The sequence below is a fragment of the Vulpes lagopus genome, chromosome 5 (assembly GCF_018345385.1).
Source record: "Vulpes lagopus strain Blue_001 chromosome 5, ASM1834538v1, whole genome shotgun sequence".
NCBI classification, from domain to species: Eukaryota; Metazoa; Chordata; class Mammalia; order Carnivora; family Canidae; genus Vulpes; species Vulpes lagopus.
In genome coordinates, this window is record NC_054828.1 from 103,722,445 (window position 1) to 103,750,071 (window position 27,627).

A 27,627-nucleotide genomic window follows, 5' to 3' on the forward strand; every position below is an offset into this window, starting at 1 on the left:
GTAGATAAAAATATTCAACTCACAGTATAACAGTATCTTCCTTTGAGGTAATACAAAAAGGGTTCTTCAGGTAAAAATTGGATTGCTTTATCTAGATGTTCCTGAAAGAAAATTCAAAATAAGTATCATCTCTCAGATTTTAAGCAGTGTTGAATGGAAGTGTGCCTAGTAAGTTCAAGGGGCTTTACGTGTTGTTTGGTCCTCTTCCTCAATCCCTATCATTAACACAAGTAAGTCTTACCAATAATTCAATTATCAAAAATGATTGCTCACAAGTAGAACCAGACTTTGACTATGATTTAATTAAGCTATGGATAATTTAAAGCCAAATGCGACTATGAAAATAGAACATATCTGGCTGACATTTTTGTCTGCCCATGCCTTGCCTAGCTAATACTTACTATTAGGAAGCATGCTTGCAAATATCAAATGATTAGGATATAATGGAGGAAAGAATAGCAGAACTAGGTGGTGGAGGAATCTACTCCCCTGACATTATTAAATGGTTTTAGAGAGCTGGAAAACAGATTCTGACCATTTATATTGAGTTATCAAAGCTAAAGGCCACATTATAAATGATGTACACATACATTACTTATTTTATTCACTTATCATGTTAAGTTTAAGCCCTAGATTGGATTCTATTCCTTCCACCAAATCAATATGCAAGAAATGTTAACTAATTAGTCCTAGTCATGTATATGATGTTGGTGAGCTCATGACCAAAAGACTAATCCCCATCTTTGAAAAAGTAATACTCATCTACTATGTGACTTCTTTCAAGATCCAGAATAATTATCTTCAATCTCCCAAATAGTTTTTTATTCTTTTTGCACAGTACTATGTAAAGACTGTCACTTCATTTAAATAAAAAAGATAAATTCCTTGAAATTAAATTGTTGAATAACTTGATTTATATCTTTAAGGGGAACATACAGCTATATTAAAATATTTTTAATTTTAAGAAATACCTTGAAGCGATGTCCATAGTTGATTTTGTTTTGTAAGCCCTCAAACTCAGATACATAGCCACACAAAACTGCATACCTGAAAAGGATAAAGACAGTGGATAGTGTGTGAACTTTTAATCAAATACCACCAAATATAACATTTAAAAAAATATCTCTAAACCATTCATTAACACTTGACAGAAGTATTCATATAGAGGCAAGGGTCCTAAAAATAAAAAATACTTGACACTACATGAGGCCAGTTTCCTCATCTGTAACTGGGGATACTGACACCATCCATCTCACGTGTATGCTGTGAGGGCAAAACACTTCAAACACACAAAATTGCTTAGAGTACTAACTGGCACAGAGTGAATTCCAAGAAATATGAGCTGCTGCTAACACCAATATTGACATCAAAGTCACAAAGAGGCTCTCTTGAAAAGCCTAGTCACGCAAGTAATAAATTGAAAAATATATTGCATCATCATATCCCTATTCCTCCTTAATAAAAAATAAATAAAAATTTCACAGCCTCCCTTAATGTCATTTGAAAACGAAAATAAATATCATGACTAAAACAAAGTCAAAGGTGACTTCAGAACACATTTTTCTGAAAAATTCCCTTCAATTCCTTTCATCCTGCCTTATTAGCACTGCATACTAGAACAGGGCATCCCATGAACTGTTGACTTTTTTTTTCCACTGAGAATACAAAAAGTTACATTAGTAATTCTTTGACATACATTCTGTGCAATATTTGTTCAGCAATTTGCTCACTCCAAAATCGGGGGATATGTTATTTTTATATCCAGAATGTTTCTGTCTGTGCCAAGTCTCCAGAGTATTTCAGAGTGTTTCTGTCTGAGGAAAAATATTCATTTACCTAAATATTTCAAGAGTAAGTATTAATTATTACTTTCATTGTCATAGCTGAAATGGAAGATGTAATTTGGGGTATTTATCTCATCATTTCTGTGGATAAGCATAACTTTCAAGTACAAAAATGAAGTGAACGATTTTATTTAAAACAGTAAGACCATTCCTGAACACAAAAGATCACATAATTCACACAACTTAGGACAACCAATAAAACAGTCACTTTTCAGTGCTGACTTGTGTGACCTCTGAATTTTCAGTTTCTATATAATTAACCAAAACTGCTACAGTAGAAACAAGAGTGAAGACCAAATCAACCTATCAAAAGTGGTCTGAGAACATAACTAGAGTAGGAGATATCACAAATTCTATGATCAGACTACTTTACACACACATCTCTACACCCATCAGAGATTGAGCATGTAGGAAAGGATTACTGGAAAACACTTGTGAATTCCCTTGTAGAAATGCTATGGTCACCGTGTTCTCTTGACATGCTGTCATTTTGTTCTATCATTCCTCCTAGGGAGTTCCAGAAAATAGAACAAAACTCCATACAACTACATCCCCACATTCCCCCATTTCTGTTATGGGCATTATCATTTTCCGACTTATTCAGACTTAAAGTCTTAGGTCATCTTTTTTTTTTTAATAAGCTTTTATTTTAAAGTAGCTTGAGATTTATAGAATAGTTGCAAAGATGGCACAGATGGTTCCTACATACGCATATTCAGTTTTCTCTACTGTTTTCATCTTACATTACTAGAGTACATTTATCACAAGTGTACTGATACTATCAAACAATACTGATACCTAATTTTTACAATGTACCAATATTAATATATTATTAACTAAACTCCATGCTTTATTCAAATTTTCATCTATTTTTCCCTAACTTAAATTTTGATGCTTTTCTCTCTATCCCTCCTTCCACATTTATCCCTATTAAATCACACATGTGAAGATCTTTGGAATTACTATTGTCATTTATCATACACTCTGTTCCTCCTAATTTTATGTTACTTGCAACTTTCATAAACATATGTGTTATATCTTTACCAACTGACAATTTTACACAACATACCAGTGTCTATAATGAAGACCTGGAGCCCTAGAATCACCTCCAGATTGACAAAGATGTTGCCAACAGTTACTCTGTTGAATAGCTGAGGCTTGAACCCTCCTCTCTATACGGGTAACCCAGAGACTTGCCCACATTTCTACATCTTGTCCACAGGAATGTTAGACATAAACTTACCTTAATGCCTTGTTTAAATCCAGATATACTAGCTCACTTGCCCTATTCTATATGCTGACAAAGAAATAAAAAACAAATCACGCCACATTTTTAGAAAAATTTGTTGGATCTTTTTGAACTTCCTCCTCCAGAGACTTATGGAGCAACCCAAATATTTGTGCTGGAATCAAAAGAAAGGAATCTATGTTTGCTAATCTAGAATGGTGAGATCAATCATCTATTTCCCAAACATTAGCATCAGAACGACTTAGTGCACACCACTAGGTATATATAGTGCTCTCTCAGCACACACACTCTCTTCAAGCTATTCTGAGGGAAAAAAAGGAAAAAAAACCCTATGACTTATGAATTCCATTATATGAAATATGTACATTTTCCTTGTAAATAATGTCATACAGTTTTATGCTTTTCATAATTTTTTTGAAGTCTGTTTTTTATTTTTATGTTTTTTGAGCTAAGATCAAGAGTTGGATGTTTAACTGAGCCACCCAGGCACCACTTGAAGTCTGTTTCTTTAAAGTTTAAAATATAAAAAGAAATAATAATAAAGTTTAAAATATTATTTATCTTCCTACATACCCTAGTTCAAAGTTCACCTAATCAGTTTTTCTCAAAGGATCATCACTTCTCTTCTGGCAATTAGTTCCACTTATGTCTCTGTGTGTGTGTGTGCATGTGTGTGTGTTCTTTTATGCTGTTCATCTTTTAAAACGTAATTTAAAATTTTATTTCATAAACCATCTCAAGTGGATGGGAACGCTAAAGTATGTTATTTCACAATATGGTCTATTAACTCCATCTAGAGGTCATTCTCATCATACATGCTTTGACAAAAATTCTGTGTTTTCTTTGCATTGATATTGAATATATCTTTAATACATGACCAACACTCCTGTTTCCACAACTACCAAAATAACTCCATTAGTTTATTATTTATACTATGAGAAGGCAGTAGAAAAATAATGTAATAGAAGAATTACTGAGTATCTAAGAATAAAAAACCTGGTTTTTGTTTTTCTATTTATTGTGTGACTCTTGCTTACTATTCAGCATGAATCCCCTACCCTCACCACACACACCCTAGGCATACTACCTTGCTCATCCTTATCTATAAAATGGAAACAGGTTGTTCTGTGAATCATGTGCTGCAAGGCATATGGATATAATTTGTGAACGGTAGAGCTCAACAAATGTGTAAGACATTATTTGTAATTAAGGTCAGGCCTATTCAGCTAACAAACTGTAAATCCACAGTGACTTTACTCTTTTGATTCTGGAAGTATTTGAGGCTGAGTATAACAAAAACAACAGAATTTGTAGCAAACATTTTCAGCTTTGAGGTCAGATAGTCAAGGTTGCAACTATTCAAAATCATTGCTGGGCACAAATCCATGGGAGTGGCTGTGCACCAATAAAACTATTTATGAAAATAGGCAGTTGGCCCAGGGCCATAGATTGTCATTTATGCTGAATGAATGAGAAAATGTCTTAAATACTGAAAAAGACTTTTTGATGATATTTTCTTACAATTAACTATGGAATCAGTTAACCTAAATTTTAACCATGGCTCCTCAAAGTCAGTTTTAATTTCTCTTTTTTTTCATTATGCGAAACCTCTACTGTTTAAATGAATGAGAACTTTTGTATTTATTATTGTATTAATAAATAATTATTTATTATTTCTTATATTTATTACATATAATACATTCTAAGAACAAAGATAAAATTGCCATTTGGATTTATTAAATTTTATCAACTGATTAATTTTAATATTCTTTAAATTAAAAACTGATACTGAATAAGAAATCATGTGTAACACAACTGATCATTACTCTGTGTGTGTGTGGGTATGTGTGGGTGTGTGTGGGGGTGTCCATAAGATTTAAACTTGGAGTTAAATAACATAGTTATAAACAAGGCAAATCCATTCACAACAAAAAGTGAAAGAAGATGAACAAAAGAAAAGTAGCCAGATTAGTGCAGGCCAACTGGGTTACCTAGTAGGGCAGAGTTACATATACTTTCTTCTTAAAAAATGGATTTTAAGGTACTTGTGAAGCCTCCAAAGAAGACTTAACATTGTTCCTCTATGAAAATTTGAAGTTTACACAGATAAATGCCCCCAGATTGAGGATTGAAATCAATTGTACATTTTAAATGTGATTCTTCATGGATGCAGATGTATGTATGGGAGAAGGAAGAGAGCAACAGAGGAAGAGCAATGCAGCGGGAGGGTGAGGAGGAGCAGCTCAGAGTTAAAAGTAGGGATTGGGAATTCTTTCTGCATGTAAATCTGACCAACCAGCTCCCAAACACCTCCAATATCAAAGGAGATGAGGAGTGTGTGGTTTGATCAGTACAAATTCATTGCAGTTACAACTAAAAGTAGAACAACAGAAGTACCTGAATGCATACATATATTAATTTATTAATACTAATGTGCAAAGTAGATGAGAAGGTATATTTGGCTGTAGAAATAACAGCCAAGACTGTTACATACTGGGAAAATGATTTTAAAGATATGTACTAGGATGTTAACTACAAAACTACCTTTTTCCTAAAGTTGTGGTAGAAGCACCAAGGGCATAGAAGAATACTCTATTAGGTGCTCCAATTCCTACAGCAAGTTGCTCTTGCATGCTCTTGTATGATATGCTAAGGAAATGATCCACAGGTCTTGCCAGGCTTTAGCCCCTTACCCTTCTCCAGGCTATAGAAGAAGAAGGTAAAGAAGGATTCCTATAGATAAAATTGTTAGGGGACTGTGGGTTCCACCTCCCACCTTCTCAGGGGAGGGGCAGAAGGAAGGCTTGCGCCTCATATTAAGCCAAAACGAGGGCAGATCAAAAGATCTGTTTTTATTTTGGCTTGTGTCCCTTAGGGGACAGAAAATAGGTTACTTGACTCCTAAACAGAAAAGCTTTCAGATAAGAGTGTGAGTGGAGCTCCCCCTGCTGGTGGTACAGTAAAGAAACTGGTCTGCTTTGGGAAAATTGGGTTTGCATTTCAGAGTCAGCTGGTGGAATGAAAATGAATTTCCTGTGGGGCAAATGTGGACCAGCAGAATGGGAGCCATTCTGAGAGAGACTGTGCCTAAAAGTGCTCCAGAAGAATAACAAGAATCCTGAGAAGGGGTGGATTTCCAGAAACCTAGATCTGAGAGAAGGGTCATAAATTAACTTATCATTATCTTCCTAGCGCCTAACGTTCCTGTATTGCTGTAAGGAACTAAAAGATGTTGTAAAAACGCAACCACAGGATGTTAATTTTAAATGATATATTCTTTTTATTTGTGTTTTATAATTCTAAACATAAAAAGGATCCGAAACAAAACATATTCAAGAATAAATTTGTTTCCCCAAGGATCTTCACCTACCAAATGAATTCCCTTTGTTTGAGCTTTCTTATATTCTATTATATTTCTTATATTAAAAATGGCTTCTCTTTTACCTATAGAATTTGTACACATGGACTCATTAAGGTATGAGAAATGAGTGACGTGCTTTTATTCTTTGAAGCATTCTTCCTATATTTCATTTAGAAACAGGACATCACTTCAGTATTTGTTTTCAAACAAGATGTTAAATTATATTTAACTTGAATTTAACATGTTCAAAGGCACTGCGCTTGCTAGATTCACTTATGAAATCTTCAATGAAAGTTTACTTTGGATATATTTAGAATATGCATACTGCAAAACACATGAGAATAAGAATAGTTACTGTGCTATCTATTAAATATACATTTCAGTGAACGTGACAGACAGGTTAAATGGGTCAATAATATCTTAAAAATCAATTGTAACTTAGGTTGAGGCCTATGAGAATTTAAAAGACTGGATAAGTTCTTTGTACTTACCACAAGTGACAATGTCCATTCGTGGGTGCTCTAGTAATAGCTCTTTCTCCTAATGTCTTTCCTGAAAAGACAAATGGTACTTATGTTTAGTACTTTCGTGTGAGTTGGTGGGGGAGGAGGTGGATTATTGAATTAAGTCAGTGGCTCCCAAAATATGGTCCCAAGACCAGAAGCATCATCTGGGAACTTGTTAGAAAAGCAAATTTTGGGTTCCAAGGGAGACTCATTCCATAACAAGGTTTGGTCTCAGCAATCTGTTTTAACTAGCCTCTAGAGATTCTGCTGTACGCTCAAGTTTTAAGCTCACTGGACTAAGTGATGTAACCAAGTGCAAGAAAAGTCATTCAGTCATTATTTAAAAGTATTAATTTAAGAGATTGTTTTGTAATTAACCCAACCAACATCTACCGCGTGCTTTGTACGTGCCATATAAACTCTGGGAATAAAAAGTCAAATTAAGACACAGTTTTTGACTTCCAAGGTTCACGTTTTAGTAGAAAGTAGGTATATAAGCAAATAAAACACATGCAAAAACTAAAAGCAAGATGAAAAAAGAGAAAGCATGGCAGAGAAGAGAGTGACTAACTCCATCTAAAGGGAAGATTTCCCAGAGAAGTGCTTACCTAATCATGCACTATTAATAATGAAAAGGCTCTGTACATAAATAATCTTCCCAAATCATTTCACTTAGTTTTAGGATAACTTTCATAATGTCATAATTACTTTGGATAGAGGTTTGTCCATTTTCCTGAAAAGTCAAAATTCTTGCAACAAAACTGAACATTCTGAAAATCCTTCTCAAAAAGGGGCTGCTTTGTTTTATGCTATCTCCTTTTACCTTGTTCCATTTTTTTGTTGTTGCCTTGAAGAGAACATCCAGTGATCTGCAAAAATGTTCTTCTAAATAAGTGGTTGAGACAATCTTTATAAATAAAGATCTTTTATTCTAAACCATATTATTTGTTAATTTGTTAAGGTGGTACACTCTGTATTTTATAGCTCTATCCATTAAGAGAACCATTCTGTGTAGAAATCTATCTAAACTGGAAAAAATTAAAAAGTGAAGTGTTTTAATACTGATATTACATTGTAGACATATATTAAAAGGGTATCTTTTAAGTAAATGACTGGAAAACATAGTTTAAAATGTACATTTAAATATTAAAAACAAAAAATAAATAAATATTAAAAACATAACCAACATTTTAGCTGCTTTGCCAAAGGAACAAAAATAGCTTTTAGTGCACTACCACAAGCCTAACATAGAGGAGAGTCCACTACCCTGAGAATATAAAAGGAAGCTGGGTAGTATATAGACTGGTTTGGCAGTCTCATTTTTGCAGCTGAAGTCTGAAAGGAAAGCTGTTTTCTGTACAAAATTATACCTTGTGATCTATTTGAGGCGCTTGTTTTGATTATTTAATTCTGGAAATTATAATAATATTCCTTTAGATATAATATTCATATCTTATTTGGAATACAAATCATGATCAGAGTACTTCAAAAGATGCACTGCACCCCAGCTACACCCCAGCTTGAGGACTCTGAAAGAATTCTGCACTCCCCAGTGATCGCATCTGCCCTTAGTATAACAATTTTAAATATGCTATTATGGGGAATAACATTTAGCCCTTCGTCCTCCCTCACGCCGAGTTCCAGTGTCTCTAACACTGGTCTCAGCTCAGTGCACTCTGTCATCACCTTTCCCAAGAACTTACGACCTGAAACCTTAAGTATGATGGGCTGTCTCCATGCAGATCTATCTAGTAAATTCCTTAGCATAGCATCCTCCTAATCACATTCACCTCCCTCCTCTCTCCCTTCTCTTTCCCTCCACTTCCTCATTTTAACATTGTTCCTGGACACACTAATTTCACATAAATATTTCTTAAATGTACAAAAAATATTTTTAATATATTTCAATATCTGAACAAATGCATTTGAGGCTTTCACTCTTTTTTCTTGATATTTTAAATGTTTCTCTCTTCAAAATATATCATATTCCAATCTATGCTCCATTTTGTCCCTTGATTCCTTCCAGCTCATTTCTTTTTTCATTTTTATCACCTCATACATTAACTCAATTAAACTTCTATTCCATTTAAAAATAGAGATCCCAAGTAACATCACCTATGTGAAACTCTTACTTCCCCAGGAAAGACTCCTGGCCCCTGCCATCACATTCTTTCTGTTATTACTCTTAGCGTCCTGCATTCTCTTTTACTCATGGTGGGTTTCCATCCGCTTCTTTAAGTGTATGGTTACTTCTATAATACTGCTCCCTTCACAGAGCTATCAGTTCATCCAGAGTCTGAGAACGTGTGATTTTGCTATCATTTCTACCTCCTATCACACACAGGAGGAGCCCTGATGCCTGGGGTAGGAGAGGTGCTTATGGGAAATAAAAAGAACTTAATACTGATACTGTGATTTTCTCAGTAGATACGAACATAAGCCAGTTTTTTCTCTTTGTGCAAAAAAAGAAAATCTACAAGTAGAAGGAATATAATTACAAGGAGTTTGAAGATACTACCTTCCTTCTTGGAAATAAAAATGACAGGGAATGAGATTGGAATGAAGTCTGTAGTATCATCATGTTTTGCTGTTTCTTCCTTGTGCTACCTTAGAGAAAGTAAGCTTGGAAAGGGGGAAAATTTGGAATAAAAGAAGAATTAAATAAGTTTTGATGTCAGATTACTCTGCTAAAACTCAGAGAAATGGCAGCTAAGGGGATTTTTGCAAGAAAGAGTTTTGATATTAGGTGAGAGTCAAGGTGAGATATATATGCATAAGAGATTTGACGTTCTGGGTGTTTTTCTTTTGTTGTTACTATGGAGAATTTCAAAAATACACAAAAAAGTATAAAGGACAGTATAATGAAATACCATGTACTGTATCCCTTAGTTTAACTGATGATCAACTCAAGGCTAATTTTGTTTTATCAAGATAAATTTAGAAAAAAAAAGCACTGAAGTCTGAGTAATTTCTCTGCAGCAAATAAAGTTCTACCTTATGGAATCAAGGAGGGTTATTTTTATTTTTTTTTAAATATTTTATTATTCATGAGCGACAGAGAGAGAGAAGCAGAGACACAGGCAGAGGGAGAAACAGGCTCCATGCAGGGAGCCTAATGTGGGACTCGATCCCAGGACTCCGGGATCATGCCCTGGGCCGAAGACAGCTGTTCAACCACTGAGCCACCCAGGCATCCCTCAACCGCTGAGCCACCCAGGCATCCCAAGGAGGGTTATTTTAATTCCACTGAAGACAGCTATCCTCTGCCTCTTATTGCTCCTCATATATTACCTCTTAAATGTTTTGCCTTTCTGTGATTTTATAAACTTTAATATCTGAAATTTGAGTTTTTCAGTTGCCTATTCTAATATGCTCATTTAAAAAGAATATATACTTCTGGGGTGCCTGAGTGGCTCAGTTGTTTAAGCATCTGCCTTTGGCTCAGGTCATGGTCCCAGCGTCCTGGGATCAAGCCCTGCTTGGGCTCCCTGCTTAGTGGGGAGTCAGCTCCCTCTCCCTCTGTCTCTGTGTGTTCTCTCTCTCTGTCTCTTCCTCTCAAATAAATATTTTTTTAAAAAAAGAATATATATATATATCTTAGTCCTAAAAAAAACCTTTCTGTCCTTAGGCTTTGTATATTTTTCAGTACTAGGATATATTAAAATAGATAAAACATATTGGTTTTAGCTAAGATAATTTAAATTTAATTAAAATTCATTAATAGGTTATTATAGATAATGATTGTCATTTGAGGATAATCAATCTTTACAAAATACTTACCAATATTGGCAAAATGTTTTTTTTCTTGTGCATTAGTAGATAGCTCATACATGTCTCCATAAGCACGAGTTAATCGCCAAGTAAACTCTATTTCATCTCTAAACTGAAAAGAAAAGATAGAACCGTATATTAGATTAACTCAGTAACTTGGCCAGGCTATATGAATGTTTTGCAGTACAACTTCTAAAAAATTTAGGCTGGTGAACTGGAATTTATAGATGACTGTATCTACTCATGTGCATATAACATTTTAAATTCAAATATTCATGACTACAAAATATGATTTAATATAGAGTTACATTTGGATCTTAAAACTAATGAATGTTATCCAGATACTAGCTCTACAACACAGAAGAGAATTGATAGGTGCCAGAATCTTTAAGTTTTTCCTGGGTTGTAGTCTCTTCTTATTTTCCTTTCTAAATTACTACCTTCAATATAATGCCCCAGTGAGCATTATAGATCACATATAGTCAAAAGAGCAGTCACATTTCTAACCTAAATTACCTATAATCATAATCTTTGTATTTAGAATTGCTAAATCCTCACGCAAAGGGTTTAAGACTTAAATTGCTCATAGGAAGGAAAGATTCATTGCTCAGTGGGATACTGAGAACTAACTACCTTCCTTCCTTCCTTCCTTCCTTCCTTCCTTCCTTCCTTCCTTCTTTCTTTCCTTCCTTTCCTCCTTCTCTCTCTCACTCTCTTTCTTTTTGGTGGTAGTAGTGGGAGGGATGGGCTTTCCCAATTCAGCCCAACATTAAATGCTAAAAAATGATCATTAGTAGAAATACACTGAAATACTGATGGCTTATTAGTTACACTATAACTATAAGGCAGAAAATTTACTTTTTTTGTTTGTTTTTTTTTTAGGGCAGAAAATTTAATATGTAGCTTTTCCTGTCCCAACAGAAGCAGTAGGTCTTACTCTTTATGTTATAAACTATGTATTAAATACGGCAAATTAATAAGAATCAAATAAAGATAGATGTGTATAATCATACATCTGGTTCTTATTTTCATGATCTTAGGGCCTAATAAATTCCTATAATTTACTTTTTAAAGATTTCAGTCAGATTATAGAAATATTTTGCATCAACTATTTAGCTTGTGTAAACTGTAACACAGTTGTTAACAGTCATAACATGAATGGGATAGCAGATTAAAAATTAAAACTATATAAACATTATTGTCTCATATCTCTTACCTTTTCTTTGTGATCACAAAGTAGTTCAAAACTCTCCATCTTGCCACATTCATTCATACGTAAATTATCAGCCTTTTGAAGAAGGACATCTAAATTTAATTCCTCTATGTGTGTATTAAATGCCTTAGAGACTGGAAAACTCTGTTCTTCTGTGTCAGTATTAGCTGTAATATACCTAAAATTGCAGAAATAATAATGATCAAATCTCTTGAAAGTTATATAATAACCAGAGTAATTCTTTTAAAATATAAGCCAATATCTATGAGTATAAGAACAGATGAGTGACTGATGAAATAAAAGAGGCCAGAGGCAGATCCAAACATATATGGAAATGTGTATGATGGAGTTGGCATGTCATATCACTGGAAAAGTAAGGGAATGGGCCTGAAAAAAAAATTCCTATGGGAAACAATGAAATTGAATCTCTACCATATAATATAAAAATAACTGTGGAAGGAATTAAGTGTTAAAATTTTCTAAACCCTATATAGAAACTATAGGTGAATACCTTAGTCTTTGGAGTAAAAAAATTTTCTTAACCAATATATGAAAACATTAACTATAAAAGATTATTAATTATGAATGATTAAGAAGTTTGGCTATATTAAAATGAAAAACTGCTGCTAATCAAAAGACACTCTCAAAAATATAAGAACACAAATTGAAAACCAGGAATAGATGTTTTGAAACACACACAACTAGAGAACATTGATACAAAGAACACATAAATTCTTTCCTAAAATTAGATGATAAAAACACAGTGAACTCAACAGAAATATGCTTGAGAGATATAAATATATTGGTTTCCCAAATGAGAAAATACATACAGTTAATAAGCATAAGAGAAGATGTTCAATGTTCACTAGCAATTAGAGAAATACAAATAAAGACCACAAAGAAATATTGACAAAATGTAAAAAGTCTGACAATAGCAAATGCTGGGGACTGTCAATCCACAGGATCTGATTTGAATGCAAACTGGTGAAGCCAGTTGAGAAAGCACTTTGTAGTTATCTTCTAATATTGAACTTTCACATACCCTAGGACCGAGTAACCTAGTCTCTTGCAGATGTGAAAAAAAAAAAAGGTATGTATAATAGAGACAGTAGTATTTTCAAATAGCAAACACCAGGAAACAACCTATATGCCCATCAAAGAGTGGATGAATACTACACAAAAATCAAAATGAAAGAAATACACTGATGTGCAAAATATGGAGGAATATTAACAAATTTATTATTAAGTGGAAAAATAAGCTCTTAAAACTATACACAACACAATCCCCTTTCAAAAAAAATCAAAATTAAATGTGCATCTTAAGACATATACATATACATGCAATAAAATGGTATATTAAAAAAGGAAGCAACAAACAATATAGATTATACATTCAGGATAATAGTTACCTTCAGGTGAGGGAAGAAATGTGTACATATGTTTATCCAATCATAATAGTCCATAACTGGAAAGTACCAAATGCCTGTTAGGAATAGGAAGCTTATATATTGTGGTAAAGTAACACAATGGAAGAGCATCTGTAGTGAGAATAAATGGACTACAACCACACACAACAAAATAGATGAATATCACAAGATAATGTCAACTGAAAGATGCTAAACACAAATAAGTATGTAGTGTGTTATTTATATTAAGTAGAAACATAATTTTAACTAATGTATGCATTTAGAAATCAAGGTGGATTATACCGTTGGTGCCAGGGAGTGACTGAATGAAAGAATGTTGGGAATATGTGAGGTACTGATAATATTCTGTCTCTAAATATGGATTCTGACTTTACGATTGTATTCAGTTTGAAATTCTACCTGTGTACTTGTTGTTTGCATGCTTTTCCACATGTACTCTGTATTTCATAAAGTTTTAAAAGAATTTTAAAAAATACACCTCACATGTAAGAGAATGTAAAAAAAAAAAAGAAAAAAAGCAGAAGTCATTATAAACACCATCAGGAATGAAACAAAGAACCATTGTTACTACAAATAGAGCATGGATTTACATAGCAGACTACCATGAACAATTTTATGCTAATAAATTTAAACTTTGAAATGAAAGGCAATCATCTAGAAAAATGTAATTGGCTAAAACTGTTCAAGAAAAAAAACCAATCAATTTGTTCAGAAATAAAAGGTGCTCACATTGAAAAGAAGTAATCTCTAATCACAGATGATATCATCTTGTTCATATAGAATCCTAATGAATCCATAAAAAGTTATCAGAACTAATAACAAGTTCAACAGGTTGCAAAATACAAGATCAACTTATAAAAGTCAATTGTATTCCTATACATCTAGCAATGAACAATCCAAAAATGAAATGAAGAAAACAATTTCACTTACAACATTATTAAAAAGAATAAAATTCTGGGGCACCTGGGTAGCTCAGTCAGTTGAGTGTCTGACTCGTGATTTCAGCTCAGTTCATGATCTCATGGGTGGTAGACTGAGCCCCACATTGGGTTCTGCACTTAATGGGGATTCTGCTTGAGATTCTCTCCCTCTGCCTGCCCCCAAATAAATAAATAACCTTTTTTAAAAAAATGGATAAAGTTCTTAGGATTGAATTTAACAAACTATGTGCAAGACTCGTATACTGTAAACTATCAAACAATTGTTGAAATTAAAGAATAGGATCTAAGTACATGAAAAGAAATATAATGCTCATGAACCAGAAGATTTTGTTATGATGACAGCATTCCCCAAATTCATCTACAGATTCAAAGTAACTTCTATTAAATCTCAGCTGACAATATTTTCCCCCCAAAGCTGACAAGCTGATCCTAAATTCCATATGGAAACCCAAGGGACCCAATATAGCCAAAATAATGCTGTAAAAGAAGAATTCAGAGAATTCACACTTCCAGGTTTCAAAATTTACTAGAAAGCCACAATAGTCAAGACAGTACTGGCATAAGGATGATAGACATATGGAACAGAGATTAAGGAAGGGCCTATTAAAAATTAAGAGTCCAGAAATAAATCTTTATGATTATGGTCAATTTGTTTTGACAAAAGCATTAAGACAACATAGTGGAGTATACAATTTTATTTTCAACAAATGGTACTAGGACAAATAGATAGCCACATGTAGAAGAACGAAGTTGACACTTTACCCCACACCATATATAAGTATTGACTCAAAATGTATCAAAAACCTAAATGTAAGAGCTAAAATTATAAAACTCTTAGAAGGAAACAAATATTTGTGACCAGGCACTAGGCAATCATCTAGCACAAGTGACAAAAGAAAACATAGACAAAAGAGATTTTACAAAATTTAAAACTAATGTGCTTCAAAGGAAATTTTCTTCACCAAGAAAATGAAAGGATAATTCACAAAATGGAAGAAAATGCAAAATCATATATTTGATATAGAATATATAAAGAACCTTTACAACTCAATAATGAGACAAATAATTCAATTTAAAATGGAAAAAGGACTTAATAGGTATTTCATCAAAAGATGATAACAAATGGCCAAAGAATACATGAAGAGATGCTCAATATCATTAGTCATTAGGGAAATGCAAATCAAAAGCACAGTGAAATATCACTTCAAACCTCCTAGGTCAATGACTGTTGACAAAGATGTAGAAAAACTGGAATCCTCCTACATTTCTCGTGGGATTGTAAAATGGTACATCAAGTTTGGAAAACAATTCAGTAGTTCCTTAAAATGTTTAACATGAGTTATCATATGACTCAGCAATTACACTTCTAAGTACACACCCAAATGAACTCAAAGCATATGTCCACACAAAAACCTGTATAGGAATGTACATAGAAACTTTATTCCTATTAATAGCCAAAAAATGAAAACAATCCAAATGCCCATCATCGGACAAATGGGTAAACAAAATGAGTAAACAATGGAATATTATTTGGTAATACAAAGGAATGAAGTACTAGTGCATGATACAACATGAATGGACTTTGAACACATTATGCCTAGTGAAAGGCCTGCCACATATGGTAAGATTCCACTTCATGAAATGTACAGATTAAGCAAAGCCATGGAAACAGAGAGTAAGAATAATGGTTGACAGGGCCTGGGGATGAGGGGAGATAGACAATGTGTGGATACAGGGTACATAGCCTTTTTTTTTTTTTTTTTTTACTGATGAAAGTGTTTGGATATTAGTCAGGATGGCCTTACAACTCTATGAATAAACTAACCCCCCACCAAATTGTATACTTTAGGGATCCCTGGGTGGCGCAGCAGGTTTGGCGCCTGCCTTTGGCCCAGGGCGCGATCCTGGAGACCCGGGATCGAATCCCACGTCGGGCTCCCGGTGCATGGAGCCTGCTTTTCCCTCTGCCTGTGTCTCTGCCTCTCTCTCTCTCTCTCTGTATGACTATCATAAATAAATAAAAATTAAAAAAAAAACAAATTGTATACTTTAAAGGGGTGAATTCTACAGTATATGAATATATCTCAATAAAAATTTTATTTTTATAAGAAAAAAATCCCAAAAGGTGTGAGTATTCCTGCAGCCATTAAATAAATTAAGCCAGATTCTATATATTATTTCAACACACACACACACACACACACACACACACACACACACACGGAAAGAGGGAGACAGAGACAGAGATTGAGAGAGAAAGAGAGAGTGTCAGTTTCTTTCATGGGGAATTTTACCAAATATCCAAAGAATTAGATTTACTCAAATTCTTCTAAGGAATTCAAAAAAAGGGAAGGAACACCACTTAGCTTATTTTTTGAAGCTGGTAAACCTGACACTAAAATACAACCTGGACTAGAGCAGAAATGAAAATTATAGACCAATTTCATATATAAATATAGATGTAAAAATATCAAAGACATCAAAAATATCAAAAAACTGTAACAAACATGAAAGAATGCATCATAACCAAAATGGATTTCTCTCAGGAATTACAAGCACAGTTTAACCCTAGAACATTTCTTTAGCACAACAGATAGGATGTGAAAAATTGCATGATCATTTCAGTGGTTACCAATTTTTTTTCAACAAATTCTGTTCTATTTTAAGACAAAGAAATACCAAAGCCATAAACGGAGTAGAAGGGGACTTCTGAACAAAAAGTTATATGCCAAAACTATAATACATTTCACACTTAATGGTGAAACATTAGAAGCATTCTTCTTAAAATAAGAAATAAAGAAGAATGTTTAATATTGCTTCTATTCATCAATGTACTACAGGTCCTGTTAGCACAATATTAGAAGAAAACAAAAATTATAAGAATTGAGAGAGAAGAAACAGAACTATTATTATCCAGAGTTTATGGAATAGAATACAAAACCCATCAGAATTTACAGATAAGTAAATAAAACTAATCAACATTTATGATCAATTTTTGAAAATCAATTATGTCCCTATATCTATAAAACAAGTTAGAGAATCTAATTTCACAAAACATTTACAGGAAAAATATAAAGTACCTAAGAAAAAAATTCCACATAGGTTTTTTTTTTTTTTCACTTTTCTATATAAAATCACAAAAATATTATCTGAGGGCAATAAAGAATATCTAAGTAAATGGACAAAGATACCATATCCATGGATAAGAGAAGTTAACATTAAACCAATTTCATATGGCCCCAAATTTAACTATACTTTAATGCAATTCTAATCAAAACCACAATGGGGGTAGCCCCAGTGACCCAGCAGTTTAGCGCCGCCTTCAGCCCAGGGTGTAATCCTGAAGACCCGGGGTTTACTCCCACATCACGCTCCTTGCATGGAGCCTGCTTCTCCCTCTGCCTGTGTTTCTGCCTCTCTCTCTGTGTGTCTGTCATGAATAAATAAATAAAATCTAAAAAAAAAAAAACCACCAAAATGGTTTTTCCTATGGAACTTACCTGATTCTAAAATTAATATGGAAGGGCAAGTGCAAGAAGAGCAAAGACACTTTTAAATAATAGCTATCAGGACTACAGTATATAAAAGATAAAGCTGTAAGAATTCAACATGGTATTGGTATTAACAATAGACAAACTGACCAATAAAACAAAAGAGAACATTAAGTTAGTCTTTTCTCCACATTTAGAAACACTCAAGTGTTTTCCTCCTTTGCACAAGAATCTTCTACTTATTACTGAGCATTTATCAAAAATTATAAGAAAGTTTTAAAAGCAAATTTAAAAAATAGGGCATATCTAAATAGGCTTGGGAAAATTCAAACATATGTATTAATTTGGTGTTAGAGCTTAGATTTGTAGTAGGGCAAAAAAAAAAAAAAAAAAAAAAGCCAGTTCATAGCCTATCTGATGTCAAACAGAATTTTCCCACAGTCTTTAAGCAGGTCTGGAGAGATTCATCCTTAAATGTTAAAATTACTTACAAGCATTTGGAATTTCGTATACTTTTCTGGCCCTATTTTCTGCTCCCAATTTGAATAAGTACTATGCCATTTCCCTTATCCTTTCATTTCTTCTGCATAATCAATTGCTTACTTCAATGGCAACAACAGCATCTCTGAAGGTATCACTGCACAATTTAAAGGGAAGATGACATTATTTTCTATGAAAATAAGGTGCTGTATTTCCAAAATCAATCTGCGTTGCATCAGAATAGGCCTACCTACAGTACTGTGCCATCTCTCTATATCAGGCACCCTGATCTAGTACCTTTTGCTCAGCTTTACCCGATACCTCATTTCCCAATTTTTTAAAAATATAAATGCCAAGGGAGACTGAAGTCAGCAAGATAGCACAGAGGAAGCTGTAGGCCCTTATTTCTACATGGAAACACTAGATGAACAATAGACAGATTGAAACAGCTTTGTGGGAGATTTAGAAGCCAGTCAAGGATTTGCAGCAACCAAGAGAATGCCAAATCAAGAAAAAGCCATACTCAAAATGGTAGGAAACTTCATAGTATTTTTGTTCATCCTTGCCTCACCTCTGGCATCATATTGCATAGATGGAAAGTTTCCAATTCCCAGCTCCTCCCCTGGGACAGAAGGAAAAGAGTGGAACTTCTTTGCAATGTTTTAGCATGTCTAACCACTTCCTGAAAGACTGTTTTCTGTTTTGCTTGCCTCAGAGCTCAGACAGAAATGAAGGCATCATTTCAATATCAGATTGGAGGTGGTTGTAAGCAGTAGCAGGTACTGTGGCATATGAGAACTAGAAAGGGTCCTACAAACTCATGGGTGACTCCATGCAAGACATTATGGGGAGAAGAATACAAGAGATTATATAGAGAGAAATACAATGAGACATCTAAGAACAGGGGTAAGACTCACTGAAATTAAGATATTTTAAAACACTCATGTATATGGGATAATTAGGGAGGGAAAAAAACACACACACACACAGGTCCAGGGAAAACTAGTGCCTAGAAAAGACCTGAGAACACTGGGCTAATTAGCAAGGGTCTTCTGCTACATGGAGCCAATCAACAAAGGCTAGGATATATGGCTGTTTTTCCAAATGTGCAATTTTCTTTTCTTTCTTAAAGTAGGCTCCATGCTGAAGCCCCACTGTGGAGTTTGAACTCATGACCCCAAAATCAAAACCTGAACCAATGTTAAGAGTTGGACGCTTAACCAGTTGAGCCATGCAGGCACTCCAAAATGTGCAATTTTCAACAAAAGATCACAAACCATACAAAAAAATAGGATAGGAGGGACAATTTAAATGAATAAAATAAATTTCCAGAAACTGACTCTAAAGAAATACAGGCTTTAGACTTATTAAGACAATAATTTTAAAATAATACTTGTAAGTGTACTCAAAGAGCTAAAGGAAAACATGGAGAGGGAGCAAAAAGAAATCAGAAAAACAATATATGAACAAAATGAGAATACCAACAAAGAACTAGAAATTATTTTTTAGAATCAAACAGAAACTCTGGAGCTTAAAAAATAAAATAAGTTGAAAAATTCACTAGAGGGAATTAACATACTCAAACAAGCATTATAAAGAATTGGCAAACTTGGAGACAGATTTTAAGTTCTTGAATCTGAAAAGCCAAGAAAAAAAAAGAAATGAAGAAAAGTGAACAGAGCCTAAGAAACTCTGTCAAATAACATAAACGACCAACATACATATTATTAGAATACCAAAAGAAGAAGAAGAGAGGAAGGGGTTGAGAGCTTATTTTGGGGATAATACCTAAAAACTCCCCCAAATTTGAGGAAAATATGGATATACAAATGTAAGAAGCTCAGTGAATTCCACGTAGGATAAATTCAAAGAAATCTACAACAAAGACACACCTTAAAACTGTAGAAAGTTAAAGACAAATCTTAAAAAACCTTGAAAGCATCAAAAGAAAAACTACTCATTACATATAAGGGATCTCCAGTAAGATTATCAATGGATTTCTTAGCAAAAAAAAACTTCTGGCATGAAGGCAGTGAGATAATATATTTAAAGTGCTGAAAGGGGGGAAAAAAAGTCAACCAAGAATTCTATATCCAGCAAAACTGTCTTTCAAGAATAAGAGAAAAATTTAGACAATGCCAGTTAAACAAAGCTGTGGCAGTTCTTTATCTTTAGATCTGTTCTCCAAGAAATGATAAAGAGAGTCCTTCATGTTGAAATGAAAGGATATTGGCAGCAACTTGAAGTCATATGAAAAAATATGACGTTTTTTGCTGTAGCTAAATACATGGATAAATATAAATACCAGTATTATTATAATTTTGGTTCAGAACTCCATTTTTTATTCTCTTACTGTATTTAAAATAGAAAACCATAAAATAATAATAAATTTATCATTATATATATTTAATATATAGAGATATAATTTGTGACATCAATAACTAAATGAGTAGAGCTGTTAAATGAGAAGTTTTTCTATGCAATTGAAGTTATGTTGGTAGCTGTTTAAAACAGATTGTTATAACTTTAGGATGCTACATGCAATGCCCATGGTAAAAACATGGAAAATATCTACAGAAGACACATAAAAGGAAATGAGAAGGGAATCAAAATGTGTCATTACAAAAAATCAAGTAAATACCAAGGAAGGCAGTAACAGGAAATGAAGGCCAAAAGCATATAAGACATACAGAAAATAGTAAAATAGTAAAAGTGAATTATTCTTTTTTTTAAAAGATTTTACTTATTCATGAGAGACAGAGAGAGAGAGAGAGAGGCAGCGACAGAGGCAGAGGGGGAAGCAGGCTCCCTGCAGGGAGCCCAATGTGAGACTCAATCTAGGGACTCCAGGATCATGCCCTGAGCCAAAGGCAGATGTTCAACCACTGAGCCACCCAGGTGTCCCAAGTTATTCTCTATTAATCAATTTAAATTAATAATTTTGAGGGTGCACATGGATGGCTCAGTTGGTTAAGCATCTGACTCTTCATTTCAGCTCAGATCATGATCTCAAGGTACTGAGATTCAGCCCCACATTGGACTCTGCATTCAGTGGGAAATATGCTTGAGACTCTTTCCCTCCACTCATACTGCTCTCTCTCTCTGTCTCTCTCTCTCAAATAAACAAATCTTAAAAAAAAAAAACAAAATAAATTAATAACTATTTGGTAATTCATTTAAATTACTAATTAACTAATTTATAATTAATTTAATAAATGGATTAAATTCCCCAATAAAAAAACACAGGTTGGTAGAAAAGATTTTTAAAAATCAGGATCAACTACATGTTGTCTATAAGAGACTCACTTTAGAACTGAAGACACATATGAGTTGGGCATAAAAAGATGAAAAGATGATTCATGTAAATAATAAACAAAATAAAATAGGGTTGGCTATACTAACATCAAACAAAATGACTTTAAGTCAGAAACTTACACGAGACAAAGGAGAAGATTACATAATATAAAGACTCAATCTGCCAAGAGTATGTAATGATAATAAACACATATGCACTAAATACTAGCCATTCTAAATATGTGAAGCAAACACTGACAGAATTGAAGAAATCGACAGTAACATAGTAACAGTAGACTCTCAATCTCTCTCTTTTAATGATGGATAGAACAACTCCATAAAAAAAAAATCAATAAGCAAACAGAGGTCTTGAATATCATTATTGATCAATTTGACCTAATAGACATATATGGAATACTCTACTCAACAATAGAAGAATACACATTCTTCTCAAGTAAACATGGAACATTCTCCAGCATACATCATATATTAAACCACAAAAGAAGCCTTCATGAATTTTAAAAGATTAAAATCATACAAAGCATCTTTTCTCATTGCAATGAAATGAAAGAAGACATCAATAGCAGAAGGAAAACCAGAAAATCTACAAATATGTGGAAATTAAACAACACACTTAAACAACAAATGAGTCAAAGAAGAAATCACAAGGGAAATTAGAAAATATCTTGAGTGAAAAGAAAGTGAAACACAGCATACCAAAATGTACAGGATTCAGTGAAAGAAGTATTAAGGGGGGAATTCATAGTTATAAATGCTTTCATTAAAAAGAAATATATCAAATCAACAACCTAAATTTATAGCTTAAGAAACTAAGAAAAGAGCAAACTAAACCCAAAGCTAGCAAAAGAAAGGAAATTAAAAGATTAAAGCAGAAATGAACATAATACAGAATTTTTTTAAAAAAGAAAATCAATGAAACTAACAGTTCTTCAAAAAGATCAACAAAATTGACAAACCTTTAGCTAGACTATGAAAAAAGAACAGAAAATCAAATAACTAAAATCAGAAATGAGAACTATCACTATCAATTTTACAGAAATAAAAAAAGTTATAGGAGAGTATAATGAAAGATAATATGCCAACAAATTGGATAACCTAGATAAAATGGACAAATTCTTAGAAACATACAACCTACCAAGACTGAATTAAGAAACAGAAAATCTGAACAGATCTATAACGAGTAAAGAGACTGAGTTAGTAATCAAAAATCTAACAAAAGATCACAGAACCCATGACCACATGGCTTCACCGTTAAGTTCCACCAAACAGTTAAGGAATTAACCAGTATTCCTCAAATTCCCTAAAAAATTGAAGAGAAGGGAATATTTCCTAACTCAATCTATTAGGTCAGTATTACCCTGATCCTAAACCTGTATAAATACAGAATAAGAAAACTAGACCAAAATCTTTGATGGCTATTGATGCAAAAATCCTCAAAAAAATGTTAGCAAACAGAATTTGAAAACAATTAAAATGATTATACACCATGACCAAGTGGAAATGCAAGGATGGCTCAACATATGAAAATCAATGTGATACACCACATTAACAGAATTAGGGAAAAAAAAAAAACATGACCATCTTAACTGGCACAGAAAAAAAAAAACAAAAAAAAAAACACATGACCATCTTAACTGGCACAGAAAAAAAAAAACACTTGGCAATATTCAACACTCTTTCATGATGAAAATGTGTAACAAACTGGGCTCCATGCTAGGTGTGGAGCCTACTTAAAAACAAAAACAAAAATGTGTAACAAACCAGCAATAGAAAGAAACAACCTCAACATTAAATAGAGGCCATATGTGAGAAGCCCATAGCTAACATCATACTCAATGGTGAAAGACTGAAAGCTTTTCCTCTAACATCAGTAATAAGACAAGAGTGCCTGCCTTTGCCACTACTATTCAGTACAGTACTAAGAGTCCTAGCCAGAGAAATTAGACAAAAAGAAGAAATAAAAGACATCTAAATCAAAAGGAGGAAATAAAATCTCTTAGCAAATGACATGATCTTTTATGTAGAAAATCCTAAAGATTTCTCTCTCTCTCTCTCTCTCTCTCTCTCTCTCTCTCTCACACACACACACACACACACACAAACTGTAAGAAAGTCAGCAAAGTTTCAGAATATAAATCAACTTGTAAACTCAGTAGTTTTGTTTCTATACATTAACAAGAAGCAATCTTAAAAACAAAGAAAATGACTCTATAATAGCTTCAAAAGGAATAAAATGCCTAGGAGTAAACTTAACAAAGGAGATGAAAGATTTGTATACTTAAAACTATAAAACATTGATGAAAAAATTAAAGAAGACACAATTAGAAATCCCATACCATGGATTTGGAGACAAATATTGTGAAGATGTCAGTACTACCCAAAGCAATTGATAGATTCAGTGCAATCCTTCTCAAAATCTCAACAATGTTTTGTGTTAAGAGAAAAATCCATTCTAAAATTCATGTGGAAGCTAAAAGGACCCTGAAGAGCCTATACAACATTGAAAAAGAATAAAGGTAAAAGTCTCACACTTCCTGATTTCAAAACTTATCACAAAGCTACATCAAAACAATGTGGACTGACATAAAATCAGATATATTCATCAATGGAATAAAATAGAAAGCCCAGAAGTACTCTCACATATATGGTCAAATAATTATTTACAGGGGTGCTAAGACCATTCAATGGAGAAAGGGTAGTCTCTTCAACAAGTGGTGCTGGGAAAACTGGATATTTACATTCAAAAGAATGACACTGGACCCCCTCTATACAAAAATTAAAAATTAACTCAAAATGGATCATTTACTAAATGTAAAATCTAAAATTATAAAACTCTTAGAAGAAAGCATAGAGGAAAAGCTTCATGACATTGTTTCTGGTAATGATTTCTTGGATGTGACAACAAAAGCATAGGCAACAGAAACAAAATAGATAAACTAGGCACCAAAATTAAAATAGAGAATTTAGATATCAAAATTAAAATGAAAGCTGTGCATCAAAGGACATAATCACAGAGTGAAAGACAGCCCACATGGTGGGAGAACCGATTTGTAAATCATCTATCTGATAAAGAGCTAACATCCAGGATATGTAAAGAACTCCTGTAACTTGACAACAAAAAGCAAGCAACCCAATTAAAAAAATGGGTAAAGAACTTGAGTAGACATTTTTCCAAAGAAGATATACAAAAGGCCAATAAGCACAATACTCAATGTCACTAATTATTAGGGAAATGCAAACCACAATGGGATACCACCTTGCACCAATTAGGATGGTTACTGTCAAAAAAAAAAAAACAGAAAAGAACAAGTGTAGGCGTTCATGTGGAAAAACTGGAATCCCTGTGAACTCTTGGGGGAACATAAAATGGTGCAGCTGCTCCTGAAAAAAATGGCAGTACCTCAAAAAAATTAAAAATAGAATTACCATATGATCCAGTAATTCCATTTCTGAATATACAAGCAAAAGAATTGAAAGCAGGGTCTTGAAGAGATATTTGTACACCCATGTTCATAGCAGAATTATTCACAATAGCTAAAAGGTAGAAGCAACAAAAGTGCCCATCAACAGATGAATAAATAAGTACAATGGGATATATACATACAAAGTAATACTATTTAACCTCGAAAAAGAAGGAAACTCTGACATAAACTACAACATGGATGAACGTTGAGGACATTATGCTAAGTGAAATAGCCATTACGAAAAGACAAATACACATAATTCCATTTCTTTTAAAGTACCTAGAGGAATCAAATTCACATAGAAAGTAGAAAAGGGGTGGCCAGAGGCTCAGGGGATGGGGGAAGGGGAACGATTGTTTAATGGGTCGAGAATTCAGTTTGGAAGATGAAAAAAGTTCTAGAGACAAATAATGATAATGGTTGCATAACAATATGAATGTAATTAACGCAACTAAACTTAAAAATGGTTAAGATAGTAAATTTTATGTGATCTGTATTTCACTACAATTTAAAACACTGAAGTAGAAAAATATTTTTAAGACACATGCTAAAAGGTGGAAAAAGCACAAAAGTAAAAGTAACATCTTAGCCCAATGATACAGGTTTAGGGGGCATTTTATCATGATAAATAATTGAAAATAATGCCAATTTCTTCCTTCTACAAGGACCAACTATATACTAATGTAAGTACTTTTAATTGTTTATATGCATTTTTCCTTCATTATTTGTTCTGAGAAATATATGTGTAAACTTTAATATAATGGAAAAAATTGAAAGATATTTATGCAAAAATATAATTTTGGGAGACACTTTTTAAAATAAAAATTTTATTTAAAAGTTTTTTAAAGTAAAAATTTTGGAGAAAAACTGAAAAATATTCACTCTGAAAAATAACGACTAATATATGAATTTATTACCTCTGATCTCAGAGTTCTCTGAAGTCTCAGACGTGCACATACAAATGTGCATTAAAATTTTTTAGTTAAAATACCAATTTTAACTATATTAAATTTCATATATTCTACAATATATTCTACATTTTTCAACTAAAATATTTTTTTATTTATAATTTGATCCTTGTATTAGTAAAAATATCTGTCAGTGGGCTATCTGGCATGAGAAATGTACCAACAAGGCCAATATAAATGAAAATTTGTGAATTACTTAATATAGCTCTATAGATGACATAGGAATACTGTCTGTAATGACTAGAGTAGGATAAAAGAAGATGCAAAAACTCTCAGAGAATGTGGCACATGTAGAAGACTTCTATATCAGTGCTTGATGTTATTTTCAGACCACCAAAATATAATATAATCATCCAGAAATTTGAGACAGGTCAACCTGTCAGCAGTCAATCTGTTAGAAGCCTGAAACAGATTAATAATCTGTGACTTCCAAATTCCAGTGATGTCAATAAGCTATCTTTCAAAAAAAAAAATACAGCAATTAAAATTAAATTTAGACTGCAAAGTGGAAGTCTTTTTTTTCGAAAAGGCAGTGAAACTTAGTGAGATAGGAGACTTCTAGGAGGGCTGAGCCATGACTTCTACAGTGTGTCTGGTGGAAAAATTTCTGATTTGAGCTACCCTTCTAAGAGAGGGGAAAGTCTGAGGTGACCTTATTTTAGGAATTGCAATAGATGAAGATCTGTCTTCATTTTGAGATGAAATAGCAATGTTTTCATCTTCAAAGGAATCTGAAGCAACATCATTCTGAGGTGGAATAAAGCAAGTAGCATTTTTATAAAGTGAAGAAAATCCAACATTACACAAAACAGGGGAAGTTACTCTTTGAGAGGGATGCTGCTGAATCACAGGTAGAGAATGATCTGTACAGGTGAATTTGAGAACCAGGATGAAGGGAAACTTTCCTTAATTGGCCTCTTTCTTCAATGTTGGTGGCAGTTTCATTTTGTTGACAGGAATAGGAAATAATAGCTGGAAGAGAAAGGATGGTTGCTGTGCTGTGTTGACAGGTGTTTCCACCAATGGTGTTCGGAAAGGTTGAAGGATTAGCTTTTGCTCCCAAACTCATAAAATGTGTAATATTATATCCAGGAGAACAAGAGCTTAGGTATTTTTCAGCACCACTAATACTTGAGTTTTTAGAAACTATTTCATCTGGATTAAAGATGTTATGCCCACTTGATTGAAGATCAAAAAAACCAGCAATATCATAACAGGAGATTATACTTAGTTTAGGGGCAGAGAAAAGTCTTTGGGATCTAAGGCCAAGATGGTTTGAGGACGATTTCAAATCACTGGAGTTTCTTTTTTCTTGAAAGTCAAAGTTAGCTCTACCTTGTTGATGGTCAGGGAAAATATTGCTTTTCTGTAATTTGGCAAATAAAGAATGTCTTCTTCCAAAGAAAGATGTATTTGATGGAGAACATAAATTTTTACTTTCTCTACGTGAACTGACATTAAATACTGCAGATAGATGAGCTCTTTTAGGATCAAGAGATAGAGTTCGATGAGTAAAAGAGGTTCCATGGTGCAGGGAGTCTGAAGGAACTTGATCTGCAGGATAATTTAGTTGGTAGTTCTCGTCCTCTTTGTAGTG

At 33.4% G+C, this 27,627-nt stretch overlaps 1 protein-coding gene across 3 annotated transcripts in view; it reads right to left on the reverse strand.

The window, feature by feature from the left end:
• RMDN2 (regulator of microtubule dynamics 2) overlaps positions 1-27,627 on the reverse strand; it is a 67,151-nt gene that overhangs the window by 19,380 nt on the left and 20,144 nt on the right. For all 3 annotated transcript variants that reach the window (XM_041756662.1, XM_041756659.1, XM_041756660.1), the window contains exons 3-7: positions 11,948-12,122; positions 10,741-10,843; positions 6,946-7,006; positions 972-1,047; positions 24-101 (exon numbers count right to left, since the gene is read on the reverse strand). In XM_041756662.1, coding sequence (XP_041612596.1) covers positions 24-101; positions 972-1,047; positions 6,946-7,006; positions 10,741-10,843; positions 11,948-12,122 — 493 coding nt within the window. The remainder of the gene's footprint in view (positions 1-23; positions 102-971; positions 1,048-6,945; positions 7,007-10,740; positions 10,844-11,947; positions 12,123-27,627) is intronic.